General features: G+C 44.1%; 1 protein-coding gene across 3 annotated transcripts in view; it reads left to right on the top strand.

The window, feature by feature from the left end:
- The first annotated feature begins 327 nt into the window (after positions 1 to 327).
- The window catches only part of Zdhhc20 (zinc finger DHHC-type palmitoyltransferase 20), a 64074-nt gene continuing 39578 nt past the window's right edge, over positions 328 to 24823 (top strand). For all 3 annotated transcript variants that reach the window (XM_059273554.1, XM_059273555.1, XM_059273556.1), the window contains exons 1-3: positions 328 to 608; positions 19964 to 19990; positions 24676 to 24702. In XM_059273554.1, the coding sequence (XP_059129537.1) occupies positions 491 to 608; positions 19964 to 19990; positions 24676 to 24702 (172 nt within the window). In that variant the 5' untranslated portion in view covers positions 328 to 490. The remainder of the gene's footprint in view (positions 609 to 19963; positions 19991 to 24675; positions 24703 to 24823) is intronic.

The raw sequence follows: 24823 nt of genomic DNA on the forward strand, positions 1-24823 counted from the left end.
CATTATATAAAAAGAACCCAACTTGTCTGGGTCCTAAAGACCCCAGGGGGAAGAGTTTTACACAGCGAGCCAAGGCACACAGGGCGGCTAAGGATTCATGCCTCTCCCCATGCGCATCCCCATCCCTCACATCACCCAGTCCTGGAGGCCCCTCCCACACCTCTAGCACTCTCCGCTCTTTTCCACCTAGACCCCACCCCAAATCCCGTGGGCGGGCCCGAGCAGAAGCCCCGCCCCAGGCCCCGCCTCCTTCGGCCGGGAAACCCCACCCCCCTACGGGGAGAGCCGGGCGCCGGGCTAGGGGCGGGGCGGCGGGATGCGGGGCGGGGGCGGGTCCGGGTCGGGCTCCCGGAGGGGCGGAGTTGCGGCGTCGCCCTACGCCTCTGCTCGCAGCAGCGGTGCCTCGGGGGAGGGGGAGCTGCTGGAACCGCGGCGGGGGTCTGGGCGCCGTGCAGAATCGTGGGGAGCGGGACCAGGTCACCGGAGGAACATGGCGCCCTGGACACTCTGGCGCTGCTGCCAGCGCGTGGTGGGCTGGGTTCCGGTGCTCTTCATCACCTTTGTGGTCGTCTGGTCCTACTACGCGTACGTGGTGGAGCTGTGCGTGTGTGAGTACCGGAGGCGCGGGCGGCGGGCCGGGCGGCGGTAAGGCAGGCCGAGGCTGCGGCGCCGCGGTGTTAACCCCGCCGCGGGCCAGGCGTGGGGTCCGGCCTGCGTTTCCCCGCCGGTGGGCTCCCTGTCCGAGGGTTCTGGCCCGGTGGGCTCCCTGTCTGTGGGTTCCGGCCCGCGGTTCCCCGCTGGTGAGCTCCCCGTCCGAGGGTTCCGGCCCGCGGCTGGCTGCTCGTGGGGGTCCCGAATTCGGGCCTGCGCGCCGCCCACGTCCCCAGCTTCCGGGTGGCTGCAGTCGCCTTGGGGCTCCTGCCCTTCTATGACGGAATGTTCACAAAGGCTTTTCCTTTGGAACTGGAGAAATCGCCCTTCATAGGTGGCTTGTGGGGTCAGTTTGGCTTTAAAAACAACAACAAACGACAAAGAAATCTTGTTTCTCCCAGATTGTTTCTCTCCAAACTGCGCGAGCAGCGCGCGGCCTTCGGGCTGGAGAAGGAGGTGTGTCTCCAAGGTCTGCAGTGAGGGCTCAGCCCGGGGACAGGGAGAGCCAGCCTGTCATTTGGGCTGTATTTGACCCTTTTTAAAGTTCATTTCGAATGTCAGGGCTGACCTTATACAAAATGTTGTTTTGAGGCACGAAGAATTGAACGAGAGGTGCACAGCACAATTAGCTTTTTCTTGGCTGTTTGTTTTGAAGGTTTGTATTTTCATACCTTTAGTTTTAGGGCTTTGCTTTATTTTTACTTTTCCTGTTTCCCGTATTTAATTTTTACCATGTAGTACTTACCTGGTTTCCTGGAATAAAGCAATAGCATCACATTATACTAAAAGGACTTAACCTATTGGTTCAGATAGGTTGTCTTTAAGGTGGAAAGAAACTCTTTGTTATCAAAACATCAGCATTATCAAATGAAAATCCAAGAGAAAGCAGTCCATTGGTTCCCAAAAATGATGTGGTTTTCATTTTCAGACAGCCCACATTTATCTGAAGGACAGCCATTTCTTTTGGGGAAGGTATACAGGGTAAATTAAAAAAATGGAAAAAAAAAAAAAAAACAAAGATGGTAGACTGGGGACATCAATTGTGGCTCTGGATTCGGTCAGTTCTGAACCAAATACTTGTTTAAAGCTTGGATTCTGGGAGTTGGGGAGGTGGCTCAGAGGTTAAGAGCACCAGCTGCTCTTCCAGAGGTCTTGAGTTCAATTCCCAGCCACCACCTGGTGGCTCGCATCCCTCTGTAATGCATTCAGGTGCCCTCTTCTGGTCTGCATTGCAGGCATAAATGCAGGCAGAACACTGTATACATAATGAGTAAATCTTAAATAAATAAATAAATAAAGCTCCGAGTTCTGTACATAGAAAAAGGCCCTGAGGTATTTATTTATTTTCGGTTTTTTGAGACAAGGTTTCTCTGTGTAAGTGCCCTGGCTATCCTGGAACTCTCTGTAGACAGGCTGGCCTGGAACTCACAGAGATCCAGCTGAAAGAAGAGACATACCCTCCCCCTTCCCCTCACCCTAATCACCCCCCCCTTCACCCTCACCCCCACCCCATCCCCACCCAGGTTTTTAAATGACAACATCCTTAAGAAAATGACTGCCCCTCAGAACGTTTGATTTAGAAGAAACAGCGTGTACCTGCCATCTTAGCTCTCGGAAGACTGAGGTCCAGGCTAGCCTGGGCTACATAGTGAGGCCCTGTCTTAGAATAAAACAGCTGGGGCTTTAATTTCAGCTCTAATGAGGCAGGCACAGGCATATCTTTGTGAGATTGAGGCCAGCCTGGTGTACAAAGTGAGTTCCAGGACAGACAGAGCTATGTAGAAATCCTGTCTCTCAACAACACAAAAATAATTTATTTTTTGTATTATGTATGAGGGTTCATATGGGTCAAGGTTCATTTGTGGAGGTCAGAGGTCAACTTTGTGGAGTCAGTTTTCTCCTTCCACGGTTATGTGTAGTCCTGAGGTGGAGCTCAGGATGTCTATCCTGCGTGTCAGTCACTTTACCTGCTGAGCCGGCTCACTGGCCCGAACAAAACAGTATTTTTTAGTTATCTCTGTAGCTATGCTCAGAATAAATTATGGAATGCCTTTCCAAATTTTACGTTTGTTGCGTGTAATGACCTAGACTCATCCTTTTGAATACCAGAATGTTCGCTAGAATCGTTGAGTCAATTAGAGTTGACTAGATTTAAATATTTCTTTTGTTTTTTAGAAGGGGGTTTCTTCCTGTAGCTCTGGCTGCCCGGGAACTTGCTCTGTAGGCCTGGAACTCAGAGATTCACCTGCCTCTGCTGGGATCAAAGGTGCCGCCGCTGCCGCCGCCACCACCACCACCACCACCACCACCACCACCACCCAGCACTCTTTTTTTTTTTAAGATTTATTTATTTATTATGTATAAAGTGTTCTATCTGCATGTATGCCTGCAGGGCAAGCCAGAAGAGGGCACCAGATCTCAATTATGTATGGTTGTGAGCCACCATGTGGTTGCTGGGAATTGAGCTCAGGACCTTTGGAAGAACAGCCAGTGCTCTTAACCTCTGAGCCATCTCTCCAGCCCTGGCACTCTTATTAGTTAAAATTCCTGAAGGAACACTAAAAATATAAATTAGGTTCAGGTTGCACAGCCTCACTTGAAAATAGTTTTGGGTTTTTTTTTTTTTTTTTGGTTGGTTTTTGTTTTTTTTTCGAGACAGGGTTTCTTCTTTGTGTAGTTTTTGGTGCCTGTCCTGTGTGTGTTTGTGTGTGTGTGTGTAATCCGACTTTTAGGAATTGGTTCTCAGTTTCCACCTTGTGGTTGGAGGTGGTTGAACTCAGAGAATCAGGCTGGCAGCAAGCCCCTTGACCCACTTCTGCCTCTTCAAACAAAGGGAATGAATGTGAATAGAGGGATGCTGTGTGTTAATCGGCATAGAGGGAGCAGCGTTTCCTGTACTCCTTTCTCCCAGTATCTCGGAGCATAGGTGTGTCTACAGATGAAGGAGACTGAGCCCTGTGGAAGGACATACTTAGAACAACATTGACTGTGAAGTGATTCATCTAAGCTCCTGCCTTTCAGAGTGGGATAAGTGGAGAAGTAGAGAACCAGGAATAATACCGAGTTTTAGTTTCCCTTTTGATTTTCTGTCTTTTTCTTTCCCCAAGCTGGTATTTGAGAATACTAGTTTAGATAACATGGCCTGTCTGCTTGCTTACTGTGTTGGGAGTCCAAACCCAGAGCCTTCCTTCCATGTGGAACACTCTTCATCCAGTTTTTAGTTGTTTTCCTAGCTAGATCGTTTTTAAGATATTGCTATGTGCCAGTTTTGCTGTTATGCTGCTGAGTGTCAGGATTATAAGTGCTGTCTAAGAGAAGGAGGCCCCACATCATCATCCCGTGCAGTGTAGATGGTTAACTCCTCATGCTCCTCCTGTAAGCTTAGAAGCAGTGCAGATTTAGGTGTTCCTAGATGTCGGAGCACATCCTCTGAAATACTGAAATAAGAGGTCAGCAGTAAAAGCAACTATTTCAGGATAGGTTTCTGTAAAATAGAGATCCAGATCCTGAAAATTAGCATCTTAAAACAAAAAAGCAATTTTTAGTGGTTGGCCTTTTTAAAATTGTGTTCATTTTGATACAAAGGCTTGACTTTGTAGTCCAGGGTGGCCTCAGACTCACTGTAGCCCTCCTGCTTCCCCCTGAGTGCTGGGATCATAGGCTGTGTCCCCATGCTCAGCCTATATTTTGTTCTTTCAAGAGATAACTGGTGTATTTCCTGCAAGTATTTAAAAATCGTTGTTATGATTGTGCTGGATGGTTTCATGTCAGCTTGACACAAGCTAAAGTCATCTGAGAGGAGGGAACCTCAGTTAAGATGCCTCTATAAGATCATACCCCATGCAAGCCTGAAGGGAGTTTTCTTTCCTTTCCTTTTTTGGTTTTTTGAGACAAGGTTTCTCTGTGTAGCCCTGGCTGTCCTGGAACTCACTCTGTAGACTATGCTGGCCTTGAGTGGGGGTAGGGGATGGGAGTGGGGTGTTGTTGGAGGGGTGTTCTTAATTAGTGATTGATGGGGGAAGGCCCAGCCTATTGTGGGTAGTGCCATCCCCGGGTTGGTGGTCCTGGGTTCTATAATAAAGCAGGCTGAGCAAGTCATGTGGAGCAAGCCAGTAAGCAGCTCCCCTCCATGGCCTCTGTATCAGCTTCAGCTCCTACCCTGTTTGAGTTCTTGTCCTGATTCCCTTCAGCGATGAACTATGATGTGAAAGTGTAAGGCAAATAAACCCTTTCCTCCCCAAGTCGTTTTTCGTCACAGGGTTTCATCACAGCAATCTTAGTAATCTTAACTAAGACAATGGCCATAATTAATACCAGGTACGTATACTCAATGTACCTTTTTTTTTTTTTTTTTTTGAGGCAGGCTCTCACTACCTAGCTCTGGCTAGCCTGCAACTCTTTGTATACACCAGGCTGAGATCCACCTGCCTCTACCTCATTAGGGCTGAGATCAAAGATGTGTCGGAGCCTTTCATATCTTACCCTAATGTTATTCTTTTGCCGCCGCCGCCGCCCCCCCCCCCCCCCCCCCCCCCAGTATCTAGATTGAATCTTTTAAAGCCAAAGTCGGGATTATTTAGGGGCTGCTTCACAATCTCCACCTGCTCTCCAGCTGCTCTCCAGCTTGCTCAGTGAATCCCGCCGTTCCCATGGCCTACTATCTTGACTTTGTTTCTTATGCTTCGGACAAATAAACTACCTGTCGGCCCAGGCGTGGTCATCCGAGGACCCTTCTGCATCCTCTTCCTGCTTGGAATGCTGCCCCTCCCTGTGGAGAGGTCTCTGTTTACAGCTCTGTTCAGTCACCTGAGGAGGGCATTTCTGACTTCCCTCTCTACCGTAGATGGAAGAAACTCCATCCTTCACCACTCTTTAGCCTCGTGCCCCTCTGGCGGTTGTGCGGCTCACCTGAGCACTGCTTAATGCTGTATCTCTCAAGCCTAAATGAGGAAAAATAAAGCAGGACCGGGAGGAGGCCTTCCAGCCTACCAGGCTTTTTTTTTAGACACTGATGCAGAGACAGAGGAAATTGGGGTTCCCTCTTTGGGGTTCTTAGTCTTTTCAATAAAAGAATTCAAGAATGAACTCAGATAGAAGCACATGACAGAATTGATTATGTTTCAAGAGAATTACAGGGCGGGCAGGCAGGCTGTAAACTGCAGTGGCCTCCTGGAGGAGGCAACTGGAGGGCACACAGCATGACCCTGAGAAAGGGTCAGGAAACCATGATGTTGACAGAAAGCCCAAACTTAAGGAGAGCATGCTTAGGAAAGAGGTAGAGAGAAGAAAAGTTCCGCCTCTCTGGAGACTTCAGAAAACCTAGGACCCTACTGCCTGCCTGCCACCCTTAAATTAGGGGCCGGATTCTGGCAAAGAATAATGGAGTATCTCATTAAAGAACTACTTCCTCCTGCTCTTTCGCATGACTTAACGTGAGCGGGGTGGTCCTTTAGCCAGTGACTGAACCTGCCCAGCTTGAATGTTAGGTCTCCACCCAGGCCGGAAACTCCACTTACTTCTGCCTTGGGAGTTTCTTCTATTCTTAACAACATAGCCTCAAGAAGCAAATACAGGGTCTTACTGTGGAGCCTGACTAGCGTGGAACTCGCTGTGTAGACCAAGCTGGCCTTCAGCGCACAGAGATCACCTGCCTCTACCTCCTGAGCAGCGGGATTAAAGTGAAGGGCACACCCTGATCTTCCCCAGATTTGAAAGCAGTATCTATCACTACTAGTAGGTGATTAGGGGCACATGACAACTTTGCTTCCTTTGAGTTTTGTTGAGCGTCTAAAACTGCTCCAAGTGGTCTGTTTTAAAAATTATGTATTCTAGTGAATGGACAGATATATTGGCAGTGGAACAGAATGCCGTATTTCGAAAAAGACAATACTTCACATCTAGAATACAGTGAAGGCAGCACCTCAAATCCTGGAAGAAAGGATGGGACAAGAGTTTGAGTATCTGGAAAGAAAATCAGTCCCGAGCCTCACTGTTGAGGATTGATTACACATGGATAAGATCTCACTTTCTGTGTGTGTGTGTGTGTGTGTGTGTGTGTGTGTGTGTGTGTGTCTGTCTGTCTGTCTGTCTACCTCAGTGATGATCTGTCTTGTCTTCTGAGGTGCTGGGAGTTGAAGCTGGGGCCTGTGGCTTGCTTTGCAAGCACTGTTACTCTCCTTTATGATTCTCCTAGCGTCCCTTTTTCTCACACTTATTCCCCTGTCCCTCCGAGAGAGTTTATTTCTGCTGTTATGTTTGAACCTTCAATGAGAGAAAACATTTGTCTTTCTGCATTAGCTTAATTTGCATGATGTGATTATCTCCTTTTCTCCAAACAGCAGAGCTTCCTTCCTCCTCCTCCTCCTCCTCCTCCTCCACCATCCAGTCAAGGTTGCACATTAAAGATGAGCATGGCAGTCCTTACCTGCAGTCTCAGCACTCAGGCAGAGACAGGGGTGTGAGTTCAAGGCCAGCTTGCAGGTAGTGCTTCAAGAGCAGTTTGAGTTGTGAGTTAGGCCGTGAGCACAGGCCAGTCTGCTGCAGAGCAGGTCCGCAGCTCATGAAGCAGAGTCGGTGTGAGCATGTGCAGATAAATAGAAGGGCTCATGCTTTACAGCTGTTCCTCTCCAGGGCCTGAAGTGTTCCTCAGTCTGTGTGTCTGACTCTGGCATTTTAAAAAACCCAGGCATGATGTAGGGTGTCCTTCCATTTGGGTTTATCTTTAGTTTTCCGTGATTAGATCACACTTGAGCAGGAAAGCTGCAGAAGTGATGCTGTGTCATTGTTTGTAACTTCGGTCACCACTTGAGAGATGACATCTGCTGAGTTTTTGTCTATTAAAGGTGCAGTTTCCCTCTGTAATTGGTGTTCTGGTAGACTCAGAGTTCCAGTTACACAGATTTGCCTTCGAGGAAGGACCAGCTGCTCAGCAGCCACGGCAAGTGCTGTCCGCAGGCAGCAGCCAACTCTTTCCATGTGACTGGCCTCACCCAAGGTCACAGCCTTCCTGGCCCAGCCTGCTCGCCTGCCAGGTGCCTGAGAGAGGCGGAGGCGGGGCGGGGCTGCTCCCTGCAGAGCCTTGCCTCGTCATTGCTGCCTGTGCTGCAGTTCAGGCTGCCCCCTGGGCCCGGTCCACTCTGCTTCCCCTTTCTGTCCTGTCACGTCTCCCCTAGAAAATGTGCTGCACCTCAGATCTGCCTCAGCACCCGAGTCAGGGTTTCTATTGCTGCAGTGAAGTAACCATCATGACCAAAAGCAGCTTGGGGAGGAAAGGGTTGATTTGACTTACACATCCACCATAGAGAGAAGTCAGGGCAGGAACTCCTGAGGCAGGAACCGAAGCAGAGGCCAATGAGGAACACTTTGATTGCCTCACTCAGCTCCTGCATCAGTCACAACTTAAGAAAATGTCCTACAGACTTACTGTAGGCCAGTCTTACACAGGCAGTTTCCCAGCTGTGGTTCCCTCTTCTCGTATTAGTCTAGTTTATGTCAGATTGGCAAATAATAATAACAATCAAATAAAAAAACAGCTAGCACACCATTTGATTCCACAGAACTCAACCTAAGACAGGTATCTTATGGAAGCGCTGAAATTAAGTCCTCTGTTCTTGGTGCTTTCATTGGCTCCTTGTAGCATCCTTTGACAATATGCTTGAAAAAACAATGCTTACCAAATGGTGATTTTTCTTTTTTTCTTTTTTCTTTTTTTAAGATTTATTTATTATGTATACAGTCCTCTGTCTGCATGTATGCCTGCATGGCAGAAGTGGGCACCAGATCTCATTACAGATGGTTGTGAGTCACCATGTGGTTGCTGGGAATTGAACTCAGGACCTCTGGAAGAACAGCCAGTGCTCTTAACCTCTGAGCCATCTCTCCAGCCTTTTGTTTTGTTTTTCGAGATAGGGTTTCTCTGTAGTTTTGGTGGGTGTCCTGGAACTCGCTCTGTAGACCAGGCTGGCCTCGAACTCACAGAGATCCACCTGGCTCTGCCTCATGAGTGCTGGGATTAAAGGCGTGTGCCACCACCGCCCAGCCGGTGATTTTTCGAATGCCATAATTTTGTCTACATTTATTAGCTAGAATTCTATTGGTAGGAATGACTTATCTTCCTATGTATTTGTTGTGTGTGCACATGCGAGTGTGCGCAGTCAGAAGGCAGATGATGACTTGCTGGAGTCAGTCCTGGTTTTGCCATGTTGGGTCACAAGTTCCTTTACTCATTACACCCACTTGCTGGTCTAGCCTCCCTGTTGAGTTGATTCGTTTGTTACCATGAGTGCACAGTCCTGAGTCCCATTTCAGGAGTTAGAGTCTAGTATTTATTTTGTTGCCTAAATTGTCCCAGATTTGGCCAGTAGGAGCCCCATTCCCTGGTTTCTGCAGCCACCCTCGTTTTGAATACTTTCTTTCTGCCACTATAGCTTTTTAAGGTTCATTTGGTACTTTTCCTGCCATTGGAATTGGCTGTTTCAAAGTGGACCTAATCTGATTTAAAAATATATATATTTTTTCAAGCCCTAAAAAAATATATATAGCCGGGCGGTGGTGGCGCACGCCTTTAATCCCAGCACTCATGAGGCAGAGCCAGGCGGATCTCTGTGAGTTCGAGGCCAGCCTGGACTACCAAGTGAGTTCCAGGAAAGGTGCAAAGCTACAGAGAAACCCTGTCTCGGAAAAAAAAAAAAATATATATATATATATATATTCAAGCCCTAAAAGAAACTATAAGTGGATAATCTCTAGGGAGACACCAGTGAAAGCCCCTCACACTGTAGCTTAGAATTGCCAAGTCCGATAGGCAAAAATGGAAATAGATAGACATAACTAGTTCAGAGGAAAAGATGAAAACGCCTTGTAAACATAAGAAATTCATGCTCATTTACAAATCCAGATTGTAAAATTACCCTGTAATACCAGGAGTTTGAAAACACTCAGACTGAAAAGAGACAGGGTGCCGTGCTTTGCTTAAAGGAATGTAAAATCCTTAAAAGGTTTTTGGGAAAAGCTAAAAATACAACAGACATGCACTTTTAGTTCAGAAATCCTGCTGTGAGGATTCTACACAGAACATAAGCTTCCATAAATAAATAGCACACTTGCAGGGTTATTTATTGTGTGTTTTAATAACAAGAGATTGGAGGCAACCCAGACGTCCACTCATAGAAGCTTGATTGTAAAACAAAACACCCACATGATGGAAGCCTGCAGTGCTTTAAAAAAAAAAAAAGATTGTGTGCTAATGTGTAGTGATTGCTAGAGTATCAGAGTATCTAAGACATTTCATAAGTCACCTGACCTGGTCTCAAAAAAAAGTACCATCCTTTTTTTGTTTTTCTATTTTTTTGTTTTTGGAGACAGACCTTCTCACTTTCCTGGAACTCACTTTGTAGGCCAGGCTGGCCTCAAACTCAGAGATCTGACTTCCTCTGCCTCCATCACCATCTTAGCTGGGTGTATTGGCACATGCTTTTAATTCCAGCACTCAGGAGGCAGAGGCAGGTGGAGCTCTGTGAGTTCGAGGCCATAGTGAGACCCTTAGAGAGTGTCTACAATGAAGCCAGTTTGCTGGAGAATGAGCTTCAGATAGCCAAACTGGCTACAGATGTACAACTAAGCACTAATAGGGACATTCGCTGTTTTCTCCTAAATCTAAGACTAAATGCGGGCTATCAGGAAGTGAGGGGAAGTTTTTAGTAGATGCTGACTGATGACAGATACTGACAGCTGTTAGAATGAGAGCACATGTGTGCAGAACACTTGAACTCTTGTTTTCCTTTTTATAGTCTTGGCTGGCCTGCCTCTGCCTCCCGAGTTATAGGATTAAAGGAATGCACCACCACATCTGGATTGAATTCTTTCTTACAAGTAAACATTTTTGCTTTTGCCTCCCCCCCCCCCCCCCCAAGTCTGGAAACATTAAGACTCCACAGTGTTTATTACAAAGGTTAACCCTGATCGTCCTGATGGGCTTTTCAGTAGGATTTCTGGTGGTGAGCATGGGCACTAGGGCCTCCAAATCTTCTGACTTACAGCAACAGGCTTGGTTACTATCAGGGCCAGTTGGACTGCCAAATAGCATTAATCTGGGCCACGTGACCTCCACCCTTGCCATGAAACCAGATATCCGACCAGCAAAGTGCTGTTTGCCTAGAAGCAGCCCGGTTTCGGTAATTTGTATCAGGTTCAGTCATCTCCAGGACTCCAGGGAGACACCGTTTACCTTGTTCAGGCCCATGCAGCCCGCTCTAGCTGCGGCTGTCTTGTGAAGACGAGCAGATGTGAGTTCCTAACCACACTTCGGTAACACCAGGGAAGGAAAACGAGGGCCACCCTGGTCCTTTTTGTTCCTCTTTTGCGTCTGAAGTACTCTTTGCTGACACCCTTGGCCTGAGACTCCTGGCCATAGTCACGGTGACGCAGCCACAACTGTTTCACAGCCACCATTTCACCCTAGTTTCTTCCTGTCACCAGCCAGACTGTGTGTCGGCATCATGGGTCTCCACCAGTGGGTCACATTGGCGTGCATACACATGAGGCTAAGCTTGGAGCCTCCCTCCGCTTCCTGTTCCAGGGATGCGACTCAGAATTTGTGTGCTGATGCCGAGAACTCCCTGCTCTCTTCCCTTGTGGGCAGTTTTCCAGCTACAGCAGGCCACACGACAAGACTGTAACATGGACTTGTCCAAGGCCTTGGCAGCTTCAAGAATTATACTTGCTACACCATCATAGATGAAGAGAATTTTCAACACTTTTTTTTTTTAAATCTATAAAACAGTTCTTTTTTGCCGGGTGGTGGTGGCGGCATACACCTTTAATCCCAGCACTCTAGAGGCAGAGGTGAGCGGATCTCAGTGAGTTCGAGGCCAGCCTGGTCTACTGAGGGAGTTCCAAGGATGGCCAGGACTACACAGAGAAACCCTGTCTTGAAAAAAAACAAAAAAAAAAAACAAAAAAAAAAAAAGAGGTTCTTTTTCACATTTGCTTATTGTGTGTGTGCCATGGCAAGTGTGCAGAGGTCAGAGGACAACATGGTAGAGTTGGTGTCTCCTTCCGGCATGGTGGACCCAGTGATTGAACTCAGGTAGTCAGGCTTGGCAGCAGGCGCTTGTAGCGGATGAGCAATCTGTCTCTCTAGCCCTTCGCCAGCTCTTGTGTTAACGTGTATTAATGTCCATGTCCATTAACACCTCCCGCAGCAGTGTCTCCTAAGCCACGGCCATGGGTTTTTCATGAAGCTGAATCTCTCTTGAACTCAGCCAAGCCTGCACTGGGCAGCCACAAGGAAAGGTTCGATCTCGATGTTAGTGGCAGTATTACTGGTCTGGTTGTCTTAAGATTATTGGTTAGGTATTCTACTTATTCATGCTTTGAGTCCTTAAGAAGCCAGAATCTCAAGGGAGAAAGCATACAAATGCTAGGTCAAAGCAAATATTTGTTAAGGAAAAAAGTTATGGGACTGGAGAGATGGCATAGTAGTTAATAAGAATACTTGCTGCTCTTGCAGAGGACATGGGTTCATTTCCTAGCACCCACATTGCAGCTCACAACCATCTGTCACAATAGTTCTAGGGGATCTGATGCCTTCCTGCCTCCTTGGTGTGAGGTGTGAATGGGGTGAACATACAAAGTGCAGGAAAGTACTCATGTACATAAAAATAAATATTTTTTTAAGATTGTGGACTAAAATAAATGTGGGCTAGAGAGATGGCTCATTGATTAAGAGTACATACTGATCTTGCAGAGGATTCTGTTCCTAGCGTCACATTGGGTAGCTCTTAGGTGCCTGTAACTGCTCAAGAGGAACTGATGTCATCTTCTAGGCTCTACAGAAGGTCACCTACACGCACACACACCCATATAGATACAACATATGCATACATATAGTTTAAAAAGTAATTTTTTTTGGACAGGGTCTCTTTAAATAGTCCTAGTTTTCCTGTAATTCACTATTTAGAATAGGCTGATTGGCCTTAAACTCAAAGAGATCCACCTGCCTCTGCCTCCCAAGTGCTGGGGGGGAACAAGAATAAAAATTTCCCAGGCTGTTGATAGTTCAGCAGGTAAAGGCCCTTGGTCCCTAACCTGCTGATCTGAGTTCAATTCTTGAGACCCACGTGATGGAAGGAGAAAACTGACTCCAGCAAATTGTCCTCTACTTCCCCATGCACACATAGTACACAAGCTTACATACAAAGTAAATTTTAAAAAAAACTTTAGAGACTGTTAAGACCTTGGGGCTGGTGTGCGGGACTCCTTTTGGCTAAATCTATGACAATTTGAGCCCAGTTTGGAGAGTGCTTGCTAGCATGCATAAAACCCTAGGTTTGATCCCCAGGACTCCATAAACTGAATGTGTGTCGTAGTTTCAGTATCTATCCTCAGCTGTATAGAGTGTTCAAAGCTAGCTTGGATCACAGGAGAACCTTGTCTGAAAAAAACCAAAAATGGTAGGCCTGAGTCTTAACTGAAAATATCAGTGAAAACTTAGGAGATAGTTTATCTTGAAAAGTGCATGCACAGGCCAGGCATTGTGGTGCAGACCTCCCAACACCAGGGGGGCAGAGGCAGGATGATCTCTGAGTTCAAGACCAGCCTGGTTTACATAGTGAGTTCCAGGACAGTCAGGCCCAGACTAGATAGATAGACTCTGTCTCAAACCACAACAAAAAAGGCATACACAGGGCTGAAGAAATGGCTCAGCTCTAAGAGTATTGGGTGTTCTTCAGAAGGCCCAGGTTCAATTTGCAGTACCTACATGGAGCTTACAACTATCCATACTTCCAACTCAAGAGGATTTTTGACTCCTCCTTCTGACCTCCAAAGGTACAAGGCATGCATGTGGCCTATAGACATACGTGCAGACAAAATATTCATGCACACAGAATTATGTTTTGTTTTTCGAAACAGGGTTTTTCTGTGTAGCTTTGGAACCTGTCCTGGAATTTGCTCTGTAGACCAGGCTGGCCTAGAATTCATGGAGATCTGTCTGCCTCTGCCTCCTGAGTGCTGGGGTTAAACACGTGTGCCACCACAGCCTGGCACAAAATAAATGTCTTTGTTTGTTTGTTTCCGAGACAGGGTTTCTTCTCCGTGTAGTTTTGGTGCCTGTCCTGGATCTCGCTCTGTAGACCAGGCTGGCCTCGAGCTCACAGAGATCCGCCTGGCTCTGCCTCCCGAGTGCTAGGATTAAAGGTGTGTGCCACCACTGCCCGGCCACAAAAAAAATTTTTAAGAGTACGTAAACTGTAGAAATACATCACAGGTAGAAAAGGGTGTGGCCTGTTGATATACTAGACTATCATTTACTAGAAAATCCCAACAACTCCTCAAAAAAGCCACTAGAACTGAAAAGTGAACTTAGCAAAATGACAAGATAGAAGGTTAGTAAAACTCACTAGTATTTTTAATAATATCATTTCTAATAACATCAAAAATGAAAATTTAGGAGTGAATCTAGCAAATAGATGCACATTTTATGTACTGATGGGATAAAAAATCTAAAATGGAGATAGTGTATTAATGGAATGTACGTGGAATGTACGACAGTAGTATAAAGATATCTGTTTTCCCCAAATTGACCCATAAGATTAACTTAGACAAAGCCAAGGAGGCTTTAAAAACTATTTTTGTGTGTGGATGTTTTGTCTTCGTGGATGTTTGTGCACCATGTGCATGCAGTGCTTGTGGAGGCCAGAAGAGGGCAGCAGATCCCCTGGAACTGCAGTTATGGGTGGTTGTGAGCTGCCCTGTGGTGCTGGGAATGGAACCTAGGTGCTTTGGAAGAGCAGTCCGAGCTTCTAACCTGAGCCATATCTCCAGCCTCCAAGGAAGCTTCTTGTTTTTGTTTTTTTAAAGAAACAAAAATGTATATGGAAATGCGTACCCAAAAGTAGCCAAACGACTTTTGTGAAGAGTGACTTGGATAGTTGACACCTGTCCCCAGCCAGAATGCTGAGAACACACTGATGATAATTGCTTTTCTAGTTGGTTATTGTCACCAGTGATTTGGATTGGGCGTTTACCACCTCTTATCTAAATAATTGAAAACGGGCTCACATAGATTTGCAAAAGTAGCAGGATCACTTTATTCAAATAAAAATAAAACGGTGTATATTATTACAGAGTGTTACACTGTCAAGACAGACACTAGGCCGTGTGAATACTAAAGGGCCCAGTTATTTGGGACTTCTATTTAGGAGGCTTGAGAGTAATTTGGTTCCTAAGGAGCATAGTGAGGGTGTTGATAGATGGGTGATATAATCAGTTTTCTACATGTATGCCTGGTCTCATAATACATCTGGTTTTAATTGTACACATACTCAATCTTGTGTAAACATAAATGGTAAATAGTGGATTCTTCTAGGGTCACAGCATGCACCCAAAACCAGTTAAGACCAGACTGGCTCTTCAGTTATTCATACTCACATACATGAGGAGTACATTTGAATAGAAACTAAGTTCAGTTGTTACTAGGAAGGAGGAAACCTACTGTTGCTCAGAGTTGAGTATGTTTAGCCTGATGCAGGGGGGTTCAGCAGTTGCTAGGTGCATTTTTAGGAGAGAAGTGTGTGCTCGTGGGATGTGCAGGTGAAGGAGCTAGGCTGCCAAGTGCATTATTATAAGAGATGTGTGTGCATAACCAAAACCAAATGCAATCCTAGGCCAAATGGTCTGTTTGCCTGCACATATCTATTTGTCCCAAGAGATTTTTTTGCTCTGCCGTAGTGATGATGTGAAGTCTGATTTGCTCTAAGAGTGTGTTGTTTTGTCAGTAGCAGCCTTGTGTTTATAGCCCCTTCCTTCACACCCCTTCCTCCTATCTTTGTGACTAAGTCTGGCTTTGAACTCCTGATCCTCCAGCCTTAACTCCCAAGTGTTAAGATTCCAGTAGAGTGCCACTACTTAGGACTCCTGGTCCGTCTCTGGAATGTGTGGGTGGGTACTGAGACTGTCTCACTTGGATACCAGGGTGGCCTTGACCTCATTAACCTTCCAGCCTCTGGAACATGGAAACATGCTGCCATGCCCAATTTTTAGTGCTACTTGTGATTGCATTAAAAAAGCCACATTGAGTGATTGATCCATACTGCCTATTTTTGTCTGAGTATGGGTTATCCTCCAGCGGTTAGAATTGCCTACTTCTCAGAATGGTAAAAACTTTGAGAATGTGCTTCTGTATTTGATGACTAGTCACATTTCATTCTCACTCAGCATTTCCCTACTTCATGACTTTATTTTCTATAAAGGACCTCTCAGTCTGTTGTAGCTAGAGTTTTCCTGCCTGGCCCACAGTCAGGACAAATCTCTCTCACCCGCCAGTCCCACAGCTGCTCAGACCCAACCAAGTAAACACAGAGACTTATATTGCTTACAAACTGTATGGCTGTGGCAGGCTTCTTGCTAACTGTTCTTATATCTTAAATTAACCCATTTCTATAAATCTATACCTTGCCATGTGGCTCACCGGCATCTTCACATGCTGCTTGTCATGAAGTCTCCCCCCACCACCACCACCTTCCTGTTCTCTCAATTCTCCTCTCTGTTAGTCCTGCCTATACTTCCTGCCTGGCCACTGGCCAATCAGTGTTTTATTTATTGACCAATCAGAGCAATTTGACATACAGACCATCCCACAGCAGTCTGTCAAATTAAAAACTGCTTTATTATTGGGAAAACACTACTTGTATGATAGAGAATAATGACTCATTCCCTGTAGAAGTCTATTTGTTCAGACCTGCTTTTGTGGTTCTCATACCAACTAAAATGTTTTTACTTGGGCTGGAGAGATGGCTCACTAGTTAGGAGCACTTGCTGCTCTTCCATAGGACCTGGGTTTGGTTCCCAGCACCCTCATGGTGGCTCACAGCCACCTGTAACTTCAGTTCCAGGGAGTCCAACCCTTTTCTGGTCTCCATGGTCCCCAGGCACACATACAGTACACATTCATAACATTCAAGCAGAACACTCTTACACTAAAAATAAATCTTTTAAAAAGTGATTTTACTTGTGTGTTTCTTACATTTCTTCCTAGGAGTTTGTTTTTAGGTGCTTTTCTCCTTCTGAAATGTCCCCTGAGCCTTAGGTGTGAGGTTGTGGTGTATGTGTTTTACCTGGGGATGAGCACCCCACAGTTCTTCTCTGCGTTTTGACCAATTGTGGCTTTCTGTAATTTCCATCTGCTGGTTTAAGTTTTTAAATTCTGTATATTTGTACCTGTGTGTCTGTTGGGGAAGGGTGTGTGTGCACATGAGTGCAGATGCCCTCGGAGTTCAGAAGGGGATGTCCTGTCCCCTAGAGATGGAACTACAGGCAGTTGTGAGCTGCTAGACATGGATGCTAGGAACTTCAGGTCCTCTGCAAGAGCAGTGTGTACTCTTAACTGCCCAGCCATCTGCACCCCATTTCTTCAGTTACTACTTCTAGATAACCTTTCAAAAGGGAAAAATACGGATTTCTGCATATCAGTTTTTACATACACACTCCCTTTTTAAAAAATTTTATATGCATTGATGTTTTGCCTGCATGTATGTCTGTATGAGGATGGCAGATACCCTGGAACAGGAGTTATAGACAGTTTTGAGCTGCCATATGGGTGCTGGGAATTGAACCTGGGTCCTCTGGCAGGACCCAGTGCTTTTAACTGCTGAGCCATCTCTCCAGCCCCCCACACCCTTTTTAAAAACAATATTATTTTTAGTTTTTTTCTTTGAATATCTAGGAATGCATACTTATTATATAACCTATAGGTAGATCATGTTTGCTTTTTGTTTTTGAGACAGTCTGATATAGTCCAGACTGGCCTTGGAACTCAGAACCTTGCTGTGACTTTGAACATGTGATCCTCCTGCCTCCATTTCATTGCTGGCTTTGGAACCCAGTTTCATGCTTGGTAGGCCAGCACTGTACCAACTGAGTTACATCTCAGTTCTCCTTTTCAGTTTCATTAAAATTATTTTGCATTTATTTATTTATTTGGCTTTTTGTCACAGGGTCTCTCTGTGTACTCCTGGCTGTCCTGGAACCTGCTCTGTAGACCAGGCTGGCCTGGAATTCACAGAGATCTGCCTACCTCTGACACCTGAGTGCTGAGATTAAAGGTGTGTACCACCATGCCTGGCTCACTTAATTTAAAAATACATATATATTGATTGTATGTGTATGAGTATTTTGCCTTCATGTATGTGCACCACGTGCATTCCTGGTTCCCCTGGAGGTCAGAAGAGGGTATTGGATCCTCTGGAGCTAGAGTTACAGATGGTTGTGATCCACTGTGGATGCTGGGACTCAATCCTGGTTCCCCTGGAGGTTAGAAGAGGGCATTGGATCCTCTGGAGCTAGAATTACAGATGGTTGTGATCCACTGTGGGTGGTGCTGGGACTCAATCCTGGTTCCCCCTGGAGGTCAGAAGAGGGTATTGGATCCTCTGGAGCTAGAGTTACAGATGGTTGTGATCCACTGTGAATGCTGGGACTCAATCCTGGTTCCCCTGGAGGTCAGAAGAGGGTATTGGATCCTCTGGAGCTAGAGTTACAGATGGTTGTGATCCACTGTGGGTGCTGGGCCTCAATCCTGGGGCTCCTGAAGAACCACTAGTGCTCTTAACCAATGAGCCATTGCTCCAGCCCTGGCATTTACTTCCTTTTTTGTGGGTGATGGTGATTGGATTTGTGTGCCATGCACACATCTGGAAGGAGTTGGTTCTTTCACTGTGCAGAGCCAGGCTTGGAGGCAAGCCTCTTCACCTGTGGAGCCACCTCACCAGCCCTCAATTTTTAAACTTTTATCTGATTTTTTAATTGGTGTGGCAGGTACAGTACTCAGGAATTTTCATACAAGTGATGGTATATCCAGGACATAATCTTTTTAATGTAGCTAAGGGAGATGATGAGGCCAGGGGGCTGAGATGTTTGGGCCTTACCTAAACATCTCAGATGGGTTGAGAAACCTTATGCTTCTGTAAAGTGTATTTAAAAGAAAAGTAATGATCAAAAATTTGTCTTAAATCTGATGTTAATTGGACTATTTCTTTAGTGTTATGCTGGTGGATGAGTAAAGTAAATTTATTTTTGGTTTGTTAAGAAAGTATTCATATAGTCCCATTTCCCCCCCACCCCCAAGACAGGGTTTCTCTGTGTAGCTTTGAAGACCAGGCTGGCCTTGAACTCACTGAGATCTGCATGCCTCTGCCTCCCAAGTGCTGGGATTAAAGGTGTGTACCACCACTGTTCGGCTAGTCCTGTTTTATCTAGAGATTTTAGTTCAGATTTGATTTTTACTTAAGTCCTGCTGATGTATATATTATTCTTTGAGTCTTAAAATATGGAATAGATGAGAGATGCTATAGGAGAAGAGGAGGATCATGAGAGAATGAGATGTGGGAGTGAATAGCAGTAACAAAAGTGTGGTTTTTATTCTGGAAGTGGGGCTCAGGAAGGCTTTAGGGAGGAAGGAGCGTTCACACTGAGCTCTGAAAGGTGGATAGGAAGGAACATAGGACTTGTGAAGTTGTGTTCTGTAACACATTTGTTCAGAGTAGTTAGACCAGAAGCATGAGCAAGACAGAGGACTGGATTATGGTAGGCCTTTAGTGCTGGCTACCCTGAAGGCCTGGGCTTTATTCTGGAAGTGACACAGTTGCTGAAGAGTTTTCAGCCGTCAGATTTGCTGGTGGTGAGTGTGTTAACTGATCTGGGCAGGTGCCTTAAGTGTTGCATTTGAGGGAGGCAAGGAAAGAGGTAGGAGGACTGGAGCAGTGACGGCTTGGAAACAGACTTGGACTCAACTCGACCTAAACGCTTTTGGATCATTCCCACGTTTTCAGGCATTGTACAATGCCTCCAGTGTACTCAAAGGGGTAATAGAAGATGGGGCCTGAAGAGAGAACTCAGTGGGCTTGCTCTTGCAGAGGACCTGGGTTCATTTCCCAGGACCCATATTGCAGCTCACAACAATCTGTAACTCCAGTTCTAAGGGATCTGTGTGGGGGCTAGGGACAGGCACATGGCCCTGTGTTTTCGCAGCCAGAACTTTACAGACTGAGCCATCTCCCAGGCCCAGAAGAATTTTTTGAGTATAGTTTTCAGAAGGAGGTTGTTAAGGTGTACTGTATTCTAATGAAAGAACAGTCCTTTCCTTGCTGTGGGATTAAGGAAAGCACTAAAGAGCTCCATCAACACACTTGAAGTTTAAAGAGATCTAAAAATTTTAAGTAGTTGTATTGTTAATGATAAAGAATGTTTTTGAAGTTTTATGAAAATGAAATAAAATTCATGTATAAAGTATATTTACTCATATTTTTTCTTCTAGTTACTATTTCTGGAAAAGGAGAAAACGGTAAGAGTCTCTTAGTCTCACTTGAAGTAGAGTCACTTGTAACCATGTACTTTTTATTTAGTGGTGAGTGCATGTGTTTTTTGTTTTCCTAAAAGAAAATGTGTATCTTTAACTTTAAGTAACTAAAAGGAGAGAATGCTGGGTTTCTTCCCAGGCACACAGTATCTTAAATGATTAACTTCGCCATGTTTTGTAAGGCTTCCAGGACTACTCTGTGTAAATTTGTGCATTGCTGCCTTGTGTGTTTTTCAGAGCTCTATTTCAGTTCTAATAGCAGTTGTTGTTTTGGTTGTTTTTGTTCTTTTGGGGAACCCACCACCCAGCTCCCAAATAAATCTTATATGGAGGCTTATCCTTAATTATAAATGCCCGGCCTTAACTTGGCTTGTTACTTGTCAACTTTCCTTAAATTATCCTGTCTATCTTTTGCCACTGGGCTTTTCCCGTTTCTTGTTTCTGTAAATCTTACTCTTATTCTGTGGCTGGATGTGTAGCTGGGTGGCTGGCCCCTGGAGTCCTCTTCCTTCTGGCTACTTCTTTCCTCCTCCCAGATTTCTCCTTCTATATATTCTCTCTGCCTGCCAACCCTACCTATCCTTTCTCCTGCCTCACTATTGGCTGTTCAGTTCTTTATTAGACCATCAGGCGTTTTTGACAGGCACAGTAACACAACTTCACAGAGTTAAATATATGTAACATAAACAAAAGTAACACACCATAAAATAACATTTCTCAACATTTCCCTCTTTCGTCTAAATAAAAAGAAAGGTTTAATTTTAATGTAGTAAAACTATATACAACAAAACAGTTAACAACAAGTAAGGTTGTTTACAATATTGTGTCCATTTACATTCAGCAAATTCAGAGAAAGCATTCTACCATTCATCCATCTTAGTGACTCCAAAGGTTTATATATAATTCACTTTCTATCATAGCTAAGGAAAATTGCAACTACAACTATCTAGTCTTCAACTCCATCAAAGACTCAGAAGGATGTAATATTATCTAACAACAGAGACATCTAACTGCCTAGACAGTCACCCAAAGTTCCTCTGCAATGTTGAGGCATCCGTTTTCAGCCTACAGGCCCACAGTATCTGGCAGACATTTCAGTGAAGCAGGAATTTTGAAGAACTATCCTGCCTTGTTTGGCAGAGTTCAACAATTCATTTTCCTGTGTGTCCTGGATGTCTAATCTGCAGCACATTGTCAAGAGTCAAAGACAAGAGTAGGTTCTTTGCCTGGTGGCTTACTTTGCCACAATGAAAGCAAACTCCATAAGGAGTTTCTTCAGTGTCCATCATCTTCTCTGAAATAAATTGGTGCTGTCAGGAACAGACGTGTCTCTTTATCATGAAAAACTTTGTTAACAAAACATTTTAAATACAATATTCTGTAGGTCTTTGAAAGGTTTGAAGATCGTCTTTCTATATAAAATATATCTCTATATGATCTGGAAAGCATACCTACCATATCTACAAATTTGACTGTTATAAATGATTAACCATTAACCTATTTTCCTGATTTTTCTATATAGTTTCTAATAACAGCTTTCAAAAATTAGAATTTTACCTTATAATTTTTTAAACAAATTTCATATATTCTTAAACAAGAGTAGAAACATATATACAATATGTTGTAACAAAAATAACCTTAAATTGTTGCTAATATATAAAAATTCCTTAAATAAGAATAGAACCATATATACAGTATAATAAAAGTAATTTTAAATTTGTATTAATATACTATTTTTTCCTAAATGATAACAAACATCCATAGCCCATTATATAACCATCATATACCTCCCAGCTCTTGGGAATGTGGGCTTAGTTTTTTCCATATTGCTTCCTGCTGTGGATGAAGTATCTTTAGCGTCCCAGAGAGAAAATTTTGAGATGATGACCAAGTCCTGGGAAGACCAGCAATAACCTTTCCTGATAGATATCACCTGTCAAGTTTCAGGAGGTCTCACCTGATCACACCTGATCCATATTATTGCTGAATCACAGCCTCTCACCTCCTGTGGAAACAAAACTCCAAAGCATTTTTAATTTCCATTTGACAAATAAATTTTTGACTTTTTTTTTTTTTTTTTGGTTTTTCGAGACAGGGTTTCTCTGTGTAGTTTGGTGCCTGTCCTGGATCTTGCTCTGTAGACCAGGCTGGCCTGGAACTCACAGAGATCCGCCTGGCTCTGCCTCCTGAGTGCTGGGATTAAAGGTGTGTGCCACCACTATGGCTTCTTTTCCTTTTCTTAAGCTTACGTACATTGTTAAACGTACTGTAACCTGTTTAGAGGTTTTTCTGTCTGGATCTCTTTTACTTTTACTGTATATCTCTAGTCTTTTTTGACCACCCGAGCAAACTTTAGACTGCTAAGGTACACCTGGATCCTCCGAGTGTGGCTCTCGGCTGGCTCTACCTGATTCTGGGGTCATGAAAGCCAAGCCTAAAACGCATGTCCTGGTCTGGAGGTAGGTGACCAAAGACTGCGTTATACCTTCCTAGCTATGGGGGCTGGGACCTGACCTGCCTGTAGGCGTTTTTCACTTAGCTTGCCATTTTCATTTAGCCACTGCCTGCTGGCTGAACAGCAGCACCTCTTAAAGAAGCTATGTCCTTTTTCTTTTTCTTTTTTACTTTTCAAGCTTTCTCAGGCCCTATGGGAATTGTTTGTTAGTTGTTTTTGTTCTTGAGGGGTAGCCACCATCCAGCTCTCAAATAAATTACATACAGAGGCTTATCCTTAATTATAAATGCCTGGCCTTAGCTTGGCTTGTTGCTTGCTAGCTTTCCTTAGCTTAAATTCTCCTGTCTACCTTTTGCCTCTGGGCTTTTCCCATTCTCTTACTTCTGTAAATCTTACTCTTAGTCCGTAGCTGGCTGTGTAGCTGAGTGGCTGGCCCCTGGAGTCCTCCTCCTTCTCTGGCTACTGCTTTTTCCTCCCAGATTTTTCCTATATATTCTCTTTGCCTGCCAGCTCCACCTATCCTTTCTCCTGCCTTGCCATTGGCCATTCAGCTCTTTATTAAACCATCAGGTGTTTTAATATTACAGTAACACAGCTTCACAGAGTTAAACAAATGCAATATAAACAAAAGTAACACACCTTAAAATAATATTCCCCAATAGCAGTCTTCACTGGACTGAGGGGAGATCTGCTTTCATAATCCCTAAATCCTAGGGATGGTTCCATTGTTCATGTATTTGTTCAAAACAGCACGTTATTACTCACATATATTTAATCAAATAACCAGACTTTAAATTTGTAATATTAGGTCAAGGGAATAAAAGAGTTTATAATGACCAGTCAAACAATGCCTAGGGGGAAAGATCTTTTCTAAGAATTTCATTAGAATTAAAGAAAACTTTAGTTTTAGTAATACCATTGAAATAAAACTTTAAAAATAAAATTAGATTTTAACATACAAGGATTTTTAACATACAGAGGATTCTAAAACAATTGAACAGTTAACAGTTACTAATATTTATTTCATTTTAGTTTTATTTTTAAAAGACAGGGTTTCTCTGTGTAGTTCTGGCTTTCCTGGAACTCACTTTATAGACCAGGCTGGCCTTGAACTCACAGATATCCACCTGCCTTTGCCTCCTGAGTTTGGGGATTAAAGATGTGTGCCACCACACCAGGCTAATAAAAACTTTAAAAATAGTACAGAATGGAAAAAGATGGAAGAGGAAGTACCTTTTCTGTGTTGACTACCCCAATTTGAGAGCTTTACATGTATACATGAATTATTACACTCTTCCCCTAAATAATGTATGCTTACTGTGTGTCAGTTAAAAGGAAATAGGAATATGTGTATAGGCCAGAGGTCAGTCTTGGACGTCTTCCTCAGGAACTATCCACCTTGGTTTGTATTATGTTCTCTCTTTTCATCCAGCCTTGTCCAGATGTCTCCTCTTACACCCCATCCCGAATGTCACTGATTGGGCTGGGTTGGTTGGCCAGCCAGGGATCTGCCTGTAACTAATCCCAGAATTAGGATTATATATGCTTGCCTCCAGCACATGGTATAACTGGAGGTGGAGCCTTTCTGTCCCCTTCACCTGGTCCCAAATTAACACACAGAAGCTTATATTAATTATGAATGTTATATTAATTTGAATGGTTCAGGCTTATTACTAGCTAGCTCTTACAATTAAATTAACCCATTTCTGTTTATGTATCGCCACATGGCCTGTGGCTTACTGGTTCTTTCACATCTTGCTTCTTGGGTGTCTTGCAGCTTCTGCCCCAACTCAATCGATGCTTGTTTATCTCCATCCTCAGTTTGAATGTCCCGCCTAACCTTATTCTGCCTCACCATTAGCCTATCAACCAGTGAGAGCAGCACATATTCACAGCATACAGAAAGACATCCCACAGCACATGGAGCCATCTCCCAGGCCCAGAAGAATTTTTTGAGTATAGTTTTCAGAAGGAGGTTGTTAAGGTGTACTGTATTCTAATGAAAGAACAGTCCTTTCCTTGCTGTGGGATTAAGGAAAGCACTAAAGAGCTCCATCAACACACTTGAAGTTTAAAGAGGTCTAAAAATTTTAAGTAGTTGTATTGTTAATGATAAAGAATGTTTTTGAAGTTTTATGAAAATGAAATAAGGTAAATATTCAACTTGAAATAAAATTCATGTGTAAAGTATATTTATTCATATTTTTTCTTCTAGTTACTATTTCTGGAAAAGGAGAAACAGGTAAGAGTCTTTTAGTTTCATTTTAAGTAGAGTCTCTTGTAACCATGTACTTTTTATTTAGTGGTGAGTGCATGTGTTTTTTGTTTTCCTAAAAGAAAATGTGTATCTTTAACTTTAAGTA

The sequence above is a fragment of the Peromyscus eremicus genome, chromosome 9 (genome assembly GCF_949786415.1).
Source record: "Peromyscus eremicus chromosome 9, PerEre_H2_v1, whole genome shotgun sequence".
NCBI lineage: Eukaryota > Metazoa > Chordata > Mammalia > Rodentia > Cricetidae > Peromyscus > Peromyscus eremicus.